The sequence below is a fragment of the Oncorhynchus keta genome, chromosome 14, assembly GCF_023373465.1.
Source record: "Oncorhynchus keta strain PuntledgeMale-10-30-2019 chromosome 14, Oket_V2, whole genome shotgun sequence".
NCBI lineage: Eukaryota > Metazoa > Chordata > Actinopteri > Salmoniformes > Salmonidae > Oncorhynchus > Oncorhynchus keta.
The window spans coordinates 74,192,068-74,206,223 of NC_068434.1; the positions used below are offsets into that span (position 1 = coordinate 74,192,068).

Below are 14,156 nucleotides of genomic sequence, written 5' to 3' on the forward strand. Positions count from 1 at the left end.
CGATGTCAACAACTACAGACCAGTATCCCTTCTCTCTTTTCTCTCCAAAACTCTTGAGCGTGCCGTCCTTGGCCAGCTCTACCGCTATCTCTCTCAGAATGACCTTCTTGATCCAAATCAGTCAGGTTTCAAGACTAGTCATTCAACTGAGACTGCTCTTCTCTGTATCACGGAGGCGCTCCGCACTGCTAAAGCTAACTCTCTCTCCTCTGCTCTCATCCTTCTAGACCTATCGGCTGCCTTCGATACTGTGAACCATCAGATCCTCCTCTCCACCCTCTCCGAGTTGGGCATCTCCGGCGCGGCCCACGCTTGGATTGCGTCCTACCTGACAGGTCGCTCCTACCAGGTGGCGTGGCGAGAATCTGTCTCCTCACCACGCGCTCTCACCACTGGTGTCCCCCAGGGCTCTGTTCTAGGCCCTCTCTTATTCTCGCTATACACCAAGTCACTTGGCTCTGTCATAACCTCACATGGTCTCTCCTATCATTGCTATGCAGACGACACACAATTAATCTTCTCCTTTCCCCCTTCTGATGACCAGGTGGCGAATCGCATCTCTGCATGTCTGGCAGACATATCAGTGTGGATGATGGATCACCACCTCAAGCTGAACCTCAGCAAGACGGAGCTCCTCTTCCTCCCGGGGAAGGACTGCCCGTTCCATGATCTCGCCATCACGGTTGACAACTCCATTGTGTCCTCCTCCCAGAGCGCTAAGAACCTTGGCGTGATCCTGGACAACACCCTGTCGTTCTCAACTAACATCAAGGCGGTGTCCCGTTCCTGTAGGTTCATGCTCTACAACATCCGCAGAGTACGACCCTGCCTCACACAGGAAGCGGCGCAGGTCCTAATCCAGGCACTTGTCATCTCCCCGTCTTGATTACTGCAACTCGCTGTTGGCTGGGCTCCCTGCCTGTGCCATTAAACCCCTACAACTCATCCAGAACGCCGCAGCCCGTCTGGTGTTCAACCTTCCCAAGTTCTCTCACGTCACCCCGCTCCTCCGCTCTCTCCACTGGCTTCCAGTTGAAGCTCGCATCCGCTACAAGACCATGGTGCTTGCCTACGGAGCTGTGAGGGGAACGGCACCTCAGTACCTCCAGGCTCTGATCAGGCCCTACACCCAAACAAGGACACTGCGTTCATCCACCTCTGGCCTGCTCGCCTCCCTACCACTGAGGAAGTACAGTTCCCGCTCAGCCCAGTCAAAACTGTTCGCTGCTCTGGCCCCCAATGGTGGAACAAACTCCCTCACGACGCCAGGACAGCGGAGTCAATCACCACCTTCCGGAGACACCTGAAACCCCACCTCTTCAAGGAATACCTAGGATAGGGTAAGTAATCCTTCTCACCCCCCTAAAAAGATTTAGATGCACTATTGTAAAGTGGCTGTTCCACTGGATGTCATAAGGTGTATGCACCAATTTGTAAGTCGCTCTGGATAAGAGCGTCTGCTAAATGACTTAAATGTAAATGTAAATGTATTCCATGTGTAACTCTGTTTTGTTGTTTGTGTCGCACTGCTTTGATTTATCTTGGCCAGGTCGCAGTTGTAAATGAGAACTTGTTCTTGTCACGAACCGACTCGAAGCCCGTAACAAAAAGTGAGACAACGTGGAGATAAGGAATAACAAAATATATTTATTAACTAAGGTAACCTATATACAAAGAAACAACAGTGTGTCTACATGGAGAGAGTCTCCCAATGAATGTGGAAGAGGTCTATTTCTCCTGGGACACCCCCGGGCCCAGGTGTTTCCCATGTCGCTGACGACCCTCCCAGCTCCGCCCACCGGCATCCTAATAAGGAAACAAGAGCAAAGAGAGAGAATACGGCAGACAGAGTGGGAGGGTCGTCACATTCTCAACTAGCTTACCTGGTTAAATAAAGGTGAAATATATATATTTTAAAAATTCTCTCTACTATTTTTCTGACATTTCACATTCTTAAAATAAAGTGGTGATCCTAAGTGACCTAAGACAGGGAATCTTTACTAGGATTAAATGTCAGGAATTGTGTTAAACTGAGTTTGTTGGCTAAAGTGTATGTAAACTTCTGACCTCAACTATATTTTGATTTGTTTAACACTTTTTTTGGTTACTACATGATGCCTTGTGTTATTTCATAGTTTTGATGTCTTCACTCTTATTCTACAATGTAGAACATTTTAAAAATAAAGAAAAACCCTTGAATGAGTAGGTGTGTCCAAACTTTTGACTGGTACTGTATATAAACTCCCAGTAATTTATTGGGATTAACACCAATGTTTCAGCATCCATGTGTCTTCTTAAGGGTAATGTCATGAATGCTTGAACCAGGTTATGTAGACAAACAGTGCAATTAGTGCAACCAATGAGGATAGTGAGGGGTGTGTCATTATTTGGTTGATTAGAATTAATTGAGTGAAACTGTTAAAAGACAAAAGTTTACAGCATATATAATATATTAGGCTAGTGTTATCATATGGAAACATAATTAGATATCATACATAATATTCACATCAAAATACATTATTGTTTCATTTAATATCACATATATATTTACTATATATGTTTTCTTTTTTAATGATTATTTTTTACATGTAATCTTATGGTTCAACCGTAATGCATAATAAGTATCTACAACAGAGGGAACATATTGGGTGTACGCAGATAAGCTGTAGAAAGAATATATTCATTTATAAGACGTGTTCATAAAGAAGAGTGAATAAAGAACATTTGTTCATAAGAAGGGCCTGAGATCAACGTCAATATTCAGACCACTAGGGGTCAATGTTTTTAGAAAGGAAATCCAGTAGGCCTCCCTCTGTAGTAGTAGGATCTCCACGTTACCTCCTCTCCTTGATAGAGCAACATGCTCAATGTCTGTGTATTGCACTGTGTGCATGAGCCACTTTTGTAGTTCCCATTTGGAATAGGTGTCAAGAGTGTCTGAGTGGGCTCAGGGGGCAGGTCAGATCTCACTAAGCTATCCCCAATATTGCAACCACGCTTATAGACCAGACTATGACACTCCAAAAACATCCTTCTTCAGACACCCACATACAGGTCGAAAGATTCCTGTTAGGGGTATCATCTCATCCATTACAAAGGAAGTAATCTATCTCAACCTGTTCATGCGGGAAAGCCTACGTAGGACAAAGGAAAAAACGATTAAAATAACACATAGCTGAACGCCGCAGCTCAATCAGGTGTAAGAATACTGACTATCCAGTAGCAGCTCACTTTGTTGAAGATAACCATCCTCCCTCAAATACACAGGCATTGAGCATGTTACTCTACCAAGTAGAGCATGGGACTATAGCATGCATGGGACTATAGCATGCATGGGACTATAGCATGCATGGGACTATAGCATGCATGGGACTATAGCATGCATGGGACTATAGCATGCATGGGACTATAGCATGCATGGGACTATAGCATGCATGGGACTATAGCATGCATGGGACTATAGCATGCATGGGACTATAGCATGCATGCTCCGTAATTCAGATTGGCATGTAACATGTATGACAACAGTGACTCTAGCTGTTAAGACTTTGAAGTGAGTTTGACACAGGTTAATCCAGTATTGAGTGGAGAAGATCGAGGAAGTCGTCCTCCCTAAAGCATCCTACTAGACTAGAGTTCCTGAGGAGCTCATTATCATTTGTAGAAGACATGAGACATTGTAGCATTTACCATAAGTTCATCATGAGAGAAAGTGAGATCGAGAGAGGGGGGGGGGGTTTATATGAAGGAATAATACAAGGATTTGTGGTTTTTGGTGTGACATTTCTGTCAATCCACAGAATACAGGTGTAACAGTGAGTCATGGTGGCACTCAGGATAGAGGACGAGGAAGGGGAGGACTGTGTGTGTCTCAGGAGAGCAGAATGGACATCAGAGAGAGATGAGGCAGTGGGGGAGTGAGGTCACCACAGACACATGCACCTTCTCACATTTCAAACTTCATCAGTTCTATTAGGCTTGTCCAGATCCCCATATTGTCATACTGTCCTTCTGTCATCCTGGGATTTACAGTATTAGAACTTACAGTATTAGAACTTAAAAAGCAGCTACAAATGTTCAAATTTATTGAAAAACTTCAAATTAATAAAAATCCTGTGGCTTTTTTCCAAATATCTCGGTAGACAGTATATACTGTATACCGCCCCAAGCCTAATTTCTATGTCACCTAACATACTCACACTACACACAGCATTATCACAATCTCCTCTGTGATACCATTGTAACCTTTTTGAGTAATGGAAATACCGGATGGATGGATGGATGGATGGATGGATGGATGGATGGATGGATGGATAGATGAATGTATAGATGGGTAGATGAATGGATAGATGGATAGATTAATGGAGGGATGGATAGATTGATGGATGGATGGATAGATAGATGAATGTATAAATGGATAGATTGATGGATGGATAGATAGATGAATGTATAAATGGGTAGATTAATGGATAGATGGATAGATTAATGGAGGGATGGATAGATTGATGGATGGATGGATAGATAGATGAATGTATAGATGGATAGATTAATGGAGGGATGGATAGATTGATGGATGGATAGATAGATGAATGTATAAATGGGTAGATTAATGGATAGATGGATAGATTAATGGAGGGATGGATAGATTGATGGATGGATGGATAGATAGATGAATGTATAGATGGGTAGATTAATGGATAGATGGATAGATTAATGGAGGGATGGATAGATTGATGGATGGATGGATAGATAGATGAATGTATAGATGGGTAGATTAATGGATAGATGGATAGATTAATGGAGGGATGGATAGATTGATGGATGGATGGATAGATAGATGAATGTATAGATGGGTAGATTAATGGATAGATGGATAGATTAATGGAGGGATGGATAGATTGATGGATGGATGGATAGATAGATGAATGTATAGATGGGTAGATTAATGGATAGATGGATAGATTAATGGAGGGATGGATAGATTGATGGATGGATGGATAGATGAATGTATAAATGGGTAGATTAATGGATAGATGGATAGATTAATGGAGGGATGGATAGATTAATGGATAGATGGATAGATTAATGTATAAATGGATAGATTAATGGATAGATGGATAGATTAATGGAGGGATGGGTAGATTAATGGATAGATGGATAGATTAATGGAGGGATGGATAGATTAATGGATAGATGGGTAGATTAATGGATAGATGGATAGATTAATGGATAGATGGATAGATTAATGGATAGATGGATAGATTAATGTATAAATGGGTAGATTAATGGATAGATGGATAGATTAATGGAGGGATGGATAGATTGATGGATGGATAGATAGATGAATGTATAAATGGGTAGATTAATGGATAGATGGATAGATTAATGGATAGATGGATAGATTAATGGATAGATGGATAGATTAATGGAGGGATGGATAGATTGATGGATGGATGGATAGATGAATGTATAAATGGGTAGATTAATGGATAGATGGATAGATAGATGGATAGATTAATGGAGGGATGGATAGATTGATGGATGGATGGATAGATGAATGTATAAATGGGTAGATTAATGGATAGATGGATAGATTAATGGATAGATGGATAGATTAATGGATAGATGGATAGATTAATGGAGGGATGGATAGATTGATGGATGGATGGATGGATTAATGGATAGATGGATAGATTAATGGATAGATGGATAGATTAATGGATGGATGGATAGATTAATGGATAGATGGATAGATTAATGGATAGATGGATAGATTAATGGATAGATGGATAGATTAATGGATAGATGGATAGATTAATGGAGGGATGGATAGATTGATGGATGGATGGATAGATGAATGTATAAATGGGTAGATTAATGGATAGATGGATAGATTAATGGATAGATGGATAGATTAATGGATAGATGGATAGATTAATGGAGGGATGGATAGATTGATGGATGGATGGATGGATTAATGGATAGATGGATAGATTAATGGATAGATGGATAGATTAATGGATAGATGGATAGATTAATGGATGGATGGATAGATTAATGGATAGATGGATAGATTAATGGATAGATGGATAGATTAATGGATAGATGGATAGATTAATGGATAGATGGATAGATTAATGGAGGGATGGATAGATTGATGGATGGATGGATAGATGAATGTATAAATGGGTAGATTAATGGATAGATGGATAGATTAATGGATAGATGGATAGATTAATGGATAGATGGATAGATTAATGGATAGATGGATAGATTAATGGATAGATGGATAGATTAATGGATAGATGGATAGATTAATGGAGGGATGGATAGATTGATGGATGGATAGATAGATGAATGTATAGATGGATAGATTAATGGATAGATGGATAGATTAATGGAGGGATGGATAGATTGATGGATGGATGGATGGATTTATGGACAGTAAATGGAAATAAAATATTTTTTAACAAAAGAGGTAAAGATGGGCGCATATTTTAAGACTTGGAATGGTAGAGGAGGGCATTTTAAAAACAGCCACAGACATTCATATTGCCAGGAACAGATGGTGGGACAGATCTTCCCACAGACAGACTCAGCCTGCCAATACCAGTCTGACAGAACAAACTCACACCATGCACACACTGTGCCCCCCACCCCTTCACACACACACACACACACACACACGCACGCACGCACGCACGCACACACACACACACACACACACACACACACACACACACACACACACACACACACACACACACACACACACACACACACACACACACACACACACACACACACACACACACACACACACACACACACAGCTATGTCTTACTATACTTGTGAGGACTTTTTGGGGACCAACAATTGATTCCCATTCAAAATCTTATTTTCCCTAACCCTAACCCCTAAACCTAAACCTAACCACTAACCACAATTCTAACCTTGCCCCTAAGCCTAAAATAGCCTTTTTATAAGTGCTGACCGGCAAAAATGTCCTAATTTCCCTGAATTTTAGTTGGTTTAATATTCTTGTGAGGACTTCTGGTACTCACAAGTATAGTAAAACACACACACACACACACACACACACACACACACACACACACACACACACACACACACACACACACACACACACACACACACACACACACACACACACACACACACACACACACACACACACACACACACACACACACACACACAGACTGTCAGTCAAACCCAAGAGTGTCTCAGTAAGTGCTATGCCTTCAAACACTTGGAGATGAAAGAGAATCCTAGACTTTGTCCACCCTCCACAACACCCTCTTTGTTTCTCTCTCTCTCTACCTCTCTCTACCTCTACCTCTACCTCTCTCTCTACCTCTCCCCTCCCCTCTTCTCTTCTCTTCTCTTCTATTTTATTTTCCACCCCCTTCATCAAATACTTCCCACATCTCTTTCCTGTCCATCAAGACTCTCCACCCTCCTCTACTTCTAGATCTTTTCTCTACCTTCCTCATTCCCTCTCTTCCTGTCCTCTTCCCCCCTTCCTGATTATCTCTTCCTCCTCTTCCCCATCTCCTTCCTTCCTGTAGCTCACTCTTCCCTTTGATCTCCTGTCCTACTTCCTCTGTTATCTGGCTGTGTTCTCCCTAGGTTTCTAGTAAACAAACACATTTGTATTTTCTGCTCCCCTCCTTCATCAGTAGTCTGCTCACTCTTGGATGACAACGCTTATCGTCTGTTGTTTGTTTTGCCAGTACTGTAAATTAGTGTGGTCTGGTGAGCTGGGAATCAGACAGCCGTGTGCGTGCATGTGCGTGCGTGTATCTGCCAAATCTGTAATCTGGTGGATGGGCCCAGCAGTCACCTGAGGCCCAGAGCTAGCTACTCTCCACACTCTATCCTACACCACATGTGACCTTTTAGTGGCGCAGATTTGATATATTATGGTCATAATTGCTATTCCATCATTATCAGTTATCCATATCCACTCTGTTGTCCCATGGGATGTGTACGGCTATGAGGAGACGTGACTTTGTTTTCTTGGTGTTTGTGCACGCTAGCCTAATGGATTATTATTTTTATTTTTTTTACATATCTGGTTGTGTGTGTGTGTTGTTATTATCTGTGTGTGTGTGTTGTTATCATCTGTGTGTGTGTGTTGTTATTATCTGTGTGTGTGTGAGGTAATACTCCTCGATGCCTGACAGAGGGTTTGCATGTATCAATGACTGGTTTGCCAGCTGTCATAACACCCTACCTTTTTCTCTTTCTGTCATTCTATTTATCTCCCTCTGTTCTTAAGGGACTGTGTTTGTACCTGTCTCTCAGGCCAATGCACACACAAACAGTCAACGTAATTACAGAGAACCAGAGAAAGGGGGAGGAAGAGGACAAAGAGCAGTGATGGATCTCACTTGAGTGTTTGAGGTTCAGAGGGGAGAGGAGAGAGGGAGAGAGGACCGGTGACTAGGAGGAGTTAGTGGGAGGGTGAGTCTGAGGAGGCTGATAGAGGAGGTACTGAGAGCTATGAGGGTGCAGCAGTTCAGAGAGAAGGGAGCAGCCTGTGTTTATTTATAAGTAAATGCTTTGAATAATTTAGTAGAACTTTTAAGTGGCCATGTGGACTCTGCCCAAGTTTTATGGACAGTCAGGGGATGGACCCAGACACACACTTTTCAGGGAACCACACACTGACACACAGTCAGAGAGACGGACCCAAATACCACAGCTCAGCAGGTGCTTCAAAGGAAACCCAGACAGAGATATGGGGCCTCGGCACAACACATATGCTCAGCAAACACAAACTGACAAAAACTATGAGGACATTCACACTGACACAACATCAGAACACAGTAGTAGAATCACCAAGCCCCTGTCAGTCTCCTCCATGCTGTCCTCACCTCTCCGTGGCCCATTAATCCACTCCAGGTGTTTTCTATTGACGTGTGAAAAGACCACATATCACGGTAAGAAACCCTAGTCCTTCATGCTGTCAGCTGTTCACTGGGTCTTTGTATATCTCTCTCTTCCTAAATCTCTCCTGCTCACACAGGCGCTCCTCATAATGGCCTCTCCGATCTCTTTGGCACCAAGGCCCACGACCATAAAACACTGCATGGATCAGAGGAGCACCAGTCAGAAAGATGGGAGGGAGAGAGATGAAAGAAAGTATAAAAAGAAAGAAAGAGAATGAGAGAAATTAAAAAGAGACAGATGGAGACTGAAGGACAGACTGAAAGTGAGTAAAAGTTGAAAGGGTGAGTGAGGGTGTGCTGTATTTGTTGTCTGTCTAGTTGTTTCAGTGCCATACATACTCATTACCCACTGAGAGTGATGTGGGGTCTTCTGCCAGGACTCTGCCAACTCAACTGCTTTGCTTTCAGGCTAGCTGTCTTTAAGTATTATTGGCTTTCCATGTTATTTATATGCTTAGAAGACATTTTATCCAAATGAGTCAAAGCTGTCCCAAAATGGATGGATACTAAATGGAAGTCAAGATAAAAATGTATTTTAAATCACTTTACAAAGACATACTACTTTGTGAATTTCTTCAAAATAACAAACATGTCAGATGCATTAAAAATAGATATTTTAGAAGCGCCCAAGAAGGAAACATGAGAAAGAGTGTCCTACATTCAAGCAAAGTGTAAAACCTGTTTATACTGGGGTTATATTCAACACGTTCAGATCAGAACTATGCACATCAGATCAGTGATAGTCTGCATTTTCTCTGTCCAGTCTGTACGTTAAGTTTCTGCTGGTTTCATCATCAAGTCTCATTAAAATGATTCACTAGCAACTTGTTCAGCCAAGTGTGTTGTCTTGTTGCGTCTGACTAGTGAACAGTACAAGATGATTGAGGACTACAAACTATGTGAACTGAAGAAGTGTCATAATTCTAGCTTTTGAGTAACAGCTAACTGTCTAGGAGAGGCCGGGGGGCTATTATGTCTCCGAAGTATCGATGGTGTCTCCGTATTACGATGTCTCTGTAGTATCCACGGTGTCTCCGTATTACGATGTCTCTGTAGTATCCACGGTCTTCCGTATTACGATGTCTCTGTAGTATCCATGGTGTCTCCGTATTACGATGTCTCTGTAGTATCCACGGTGTCTCCGTATTACGATGTCTCTGTAGTATCCATGGTGTCTCCGTATTACGATGTCTCTGTAGTATCCACGGTCTTCCGTATTACGATGTCTCTGTAGTATCCATGGTGTCTCCGTATTACGATGTCTCTGTAGTATCCACGGTGTCTCCGTATTACGATGTCTCTGTAGTATCCATGGTGTCTCCGTATTACGATGTCTCTGTAGTATCCACGGTGTCTCCGTATTACGATGTCTCTGTAGTATCCATGGTGTCTCTGTATTACGATGTCTCTGTAGTATCCACGGTGTCTCTGTATTACGATGTCTCTGTAGTATCCATGGTGTCTCTGTATTACGATGTCTCTGTAGTATCCATGGTGTCTCTGTATTACGATGTCTCTGTAGTATCCATGGTGTCTCTGTATTACGATGTCTCTGTAGTATCCATGGTGTCTCTGTATTACGATGTCTCTGTAGTATCCACGGTGTCTCTGTATTACGATGTCTCTGTAGTATCCACGGTCTTCCGTATTACGATGTCTCTGTAGTATCCACGGTGTCTCTGTATTACGATGTCTCTGTAGTATCCACGGTGTCTCCGTATTACGATGTCTCTGTAGTATCCATGGTGTCTCCGTATTACGATGTCTCTGTAGTATCCACGGTCTTCCGTATTACGATGTCTCTGTAGTATCCACGGTGTCTCTGTATTACGATGTCTCTGTAGTATCCATGGTGTCGCCGTATTACGATGTCTCTGTAGTATCCACGGTGTCTCCGTATTACGATGTCTCTGTAGTATCCATGGTGTCTCCGTATTACGATGTCTCTGTAGTATCCACGGTGTCTCCGTATTACGATGTCTCTGTAGTATCCACGGTGTCTCCGTATTACGATGTCTCTGTAGTATCCACGGTCTTCCGTATTACGATGTCTCTGTAGTATCCATGGTGTCGCCGTATTACGATGTCTCTGTAGTATCCACGGTGTCTCCGTATTACGATGTCTCTGTAGTATCCATGGTGTCTCCGTATTACGATGTCTCTGTAGTATCCACGGTCTTCCGTATTACGATGTCTCTGTAGTATCCACGGTGTCTCTGTATTCTCTGTAGTATCCACGGTGTCGCCGTATTACGATGTCTCTGTAGTATCCACGGTGTCTCCGTATTACAATGTCTCTGTAGTATCCACGGTGTCTCCGTATTACGATGTCTCTGTAGTATCCATGGTGTCGCCGTATTACGATGTCTCTGTAGTATCCACGGTGTCTCTGTATTACGATGTCTCTGTAGTATCCACGGTGTCTCCGTATTACGATGTCTCTGTAGTATCCACGGTGTCTCCGTATTACGATGTCTCTGTAGTATCCATGGTGTCTCCGTATTACGATGTCTCTGTAGTATCCACGGTCTTCCGTATTACGATGTCTCTGTAGTATCCACGGTCTTCCGTATTACGATGTCTCTGTAGTATCCACGGTGTCTCCGTATTACGATGTCTCTGTAGTATCCACGGTGTCTCCGTATTACGATGTCTCTGTAGTATCCACGGTCTTCCGTATTACGATGTCTCTGTAGTATCCATGGTGTCTCCGTATTACGATGTCTCTGTAGTATCCACGGTCTTCCGTATTACGATGTCTCTGTAGTATCCACGGTGTCTCCGTATTACGATGTCTCTGTAGTATCCATGGTGTCTCCGTATTACGATGTCTCTGTAGTATCCATGGTGTCTCCGTATTACGATGTCTCTGTAGTATCCACGGTCTTCCGTATTACGATGTCTCTGTAGTATCCACGGTCTTCCGTATTACGATGTCTCTGTAGTATCCATGGTGTCTCCGTATTACGATGTCTTTGTAGTATCCACGGTCTTCCGTATTACGATGTCTCTGTAGTATCCATGGTGTCTCCGTATTACGATGTCTCTGTAGTATCCACGGTGTCTCCGTATTACGATGTCTCTGTAGTATCCACGGTCTTCCGTATTACGATGTCTCTGTAGTATCCACAGTGTCTCTGTATTACGATGTCTCTGTAGTATCCATGGTGTCGCCGTATTACGATGTCTCTGTAGTATCCACGGTGTCTCCGTATTACGATGTCTCTGTAGTATCCACGGTGTCTCTGTATTACGATGTCTCTGTAGTATCCATGGTGTCGCCGTATTACGATGTCTCTGTAGTATCCACGGTGTCTCCGTATTACGATGTCTCTGTAGTATCCAAGGTGTCTCCGTATTACGATGTCTCTGTAGTATCCACGGTGTCTCCGTATTACGATGTCTCTGTAGTATCCATGGTGTCTCCGTATTACGATGTCTCTGTAGTATCCACGGTCTTCCGTATTACGATGTCTCTGTAGTATCCACGGTCTTCCGTATTACGATGTCTCTGTAGTATCCACGGTGTCTCCGTATTACGATGTCTCTGTAGTATCCACGGTGTCTCCGTATTACGATGTCTCTGTAGTATCCATGGTGTTTCCGTATTACGATGTCTCTTTAGTATCCATGGTGTCTCCGTATTACGATGTCTCTGTAGTATCCATGGTGTCTCCGTATTACGATGTCTCTGTCGTATCCATGGTGTTTCCGTATTACGATGTCTCTGTCGTATCCATGGTGTCTCCGTATTACGATGTCTCTGTCGTATCCATGGTGTCTCCGTATTACGATGTCTCTGTAGTATCCACGGTGTCTCCGTATTACGATGTCTCTGTAGTATCCATGGTGTCTCCGTATTACGATGTCTCTGTAGTATCCACGGTCTTCCGTATTACGATGTCTCTGTAGTATCCACGGTCTTCCGTATTACGATGTCTCTGTAGTATCCACGGTGTCTCCGTATTACGATGTCTCTGTAGTATCCACGGTGTCTCCGTATTACGATGTCTCTGTAGTATCCATGGTGTTTCCGTATTACGATGTCTCTTTAGTATCCATGGTGTCTCCGTATTACGATGTCTCTGTAGTATCCATGGTGTCTCCGTATTACGATGTCTCTGTCGTATCCATGGTGTTTCCGTATTACGATGTCTCTGTCGTATCCATGGTGTCTCCGTATTACGATGTCTCTGTCGTATCCATGGTGTCTCCGTATTACGATGTCTCTGTCGTATCCATGGTGTCTCCGTATTACGATGTCTCTGTAGTATCCATGGTGTCTCCGTATTACGATGTCTCTGTAGTATCCACGGTCTTCCGTATTACGATGTCCCTGTAGTATCCATGGTGTCTCCGTATTACGATGTCTCTGTAGTATCCACGGTCTTCCGTATTACGATGTCTCTGTAGTATCCATGGTGTCTCCGTATTACGATGTCTCTGTAGTATCCATGGTGTCTCCGTATTACGATGTCTCTGTAGTATCCACTGTCTTCCGTATTACGATGTCTCTGTAGTATCCATGGTGTCTCCGTATTACGATGTCTCTGTAGTATCCACGGTGTCTCCGTATTACGATGTCTCTGTAGTATCCACGGTGTCTCCGTATTACGATGTCTCTGTAGTATCCACGGTGTCTCTGTATTCTCTGTAGTATCCATGGTGTCTCCGTATTACGATGTCTCTGTAGTATCCATGGTGTCTCCGTATTACGATGTCTCTGTAGTATCCACGGTGTCTCCGTATTACGATGTCTCTGTAGTATCCACGGTCTTCCGTATTACGATGTCTCTGTAGTATCCACGGTGTCTCTGTATTACGATGTCTCTGTAGTATCCACGGTGTCGCCGTATTACGATGTCTCTGTAGTATCCACGGTGTCTCCGTATTACGATGTCTCTGTAGTATCCACGGTGTCTCTGTATTACGATGTCTCTGTAGTATCCATGGTGTCTCCGTATTACGATGTCTCTGTAGTATCCATGGTGTCTCCGTATTACGATGTCTCTGTAGTATCCATGGTGTCTCCGTATTACGATGTCTCTGTAGTATCCACGGTGTCTCCGTATTACGATGTCTCTGTAGTATCCACGGTGTCTCCGTATTACGATGTCTCTGTAGTATCCACGGTCTTCCGTATTACGATGTCTCTGTAGTATCCACGGTCTTCCGTAT

At 43.0% G+C, this 14,156-nt stretch overlaps 1 protein-coding gene across 4 annotated transcripts in view; it reads left to right on the forward strand.

Moving 5' to 3' along the window:
• Positions 1 to 14,156, forward strand: part of LOC118394190 (synaptotagmin-7-like) — a 123,646-nt gene that overhangs the window by 18,855 nt on the left and 90,635 nt on the right. For 2 of the 4 annotated variants that reach the window (XM_052462540.1, XM_052462543.1), the window contains exon 1: positions 9,141 to 9,241. The exons of 1 other annotated variant lie outside the window; for it this stretch is intronic. In XM_052462540.1, the coding sequence (XP_052318500.1) occupies positions 9,193 to 9,241 (49 nt within the window). In that variant the 5' untranslated portion in view covers positions 9,141 to 9,192. Of the gene's footprint in view, positions 1 to 9,139; positions 9,242 to 14,156 lie in introns of those variants that run through there. One more of the 4 variants, XM_052462541.1, reaches the window with a different exon arrangement.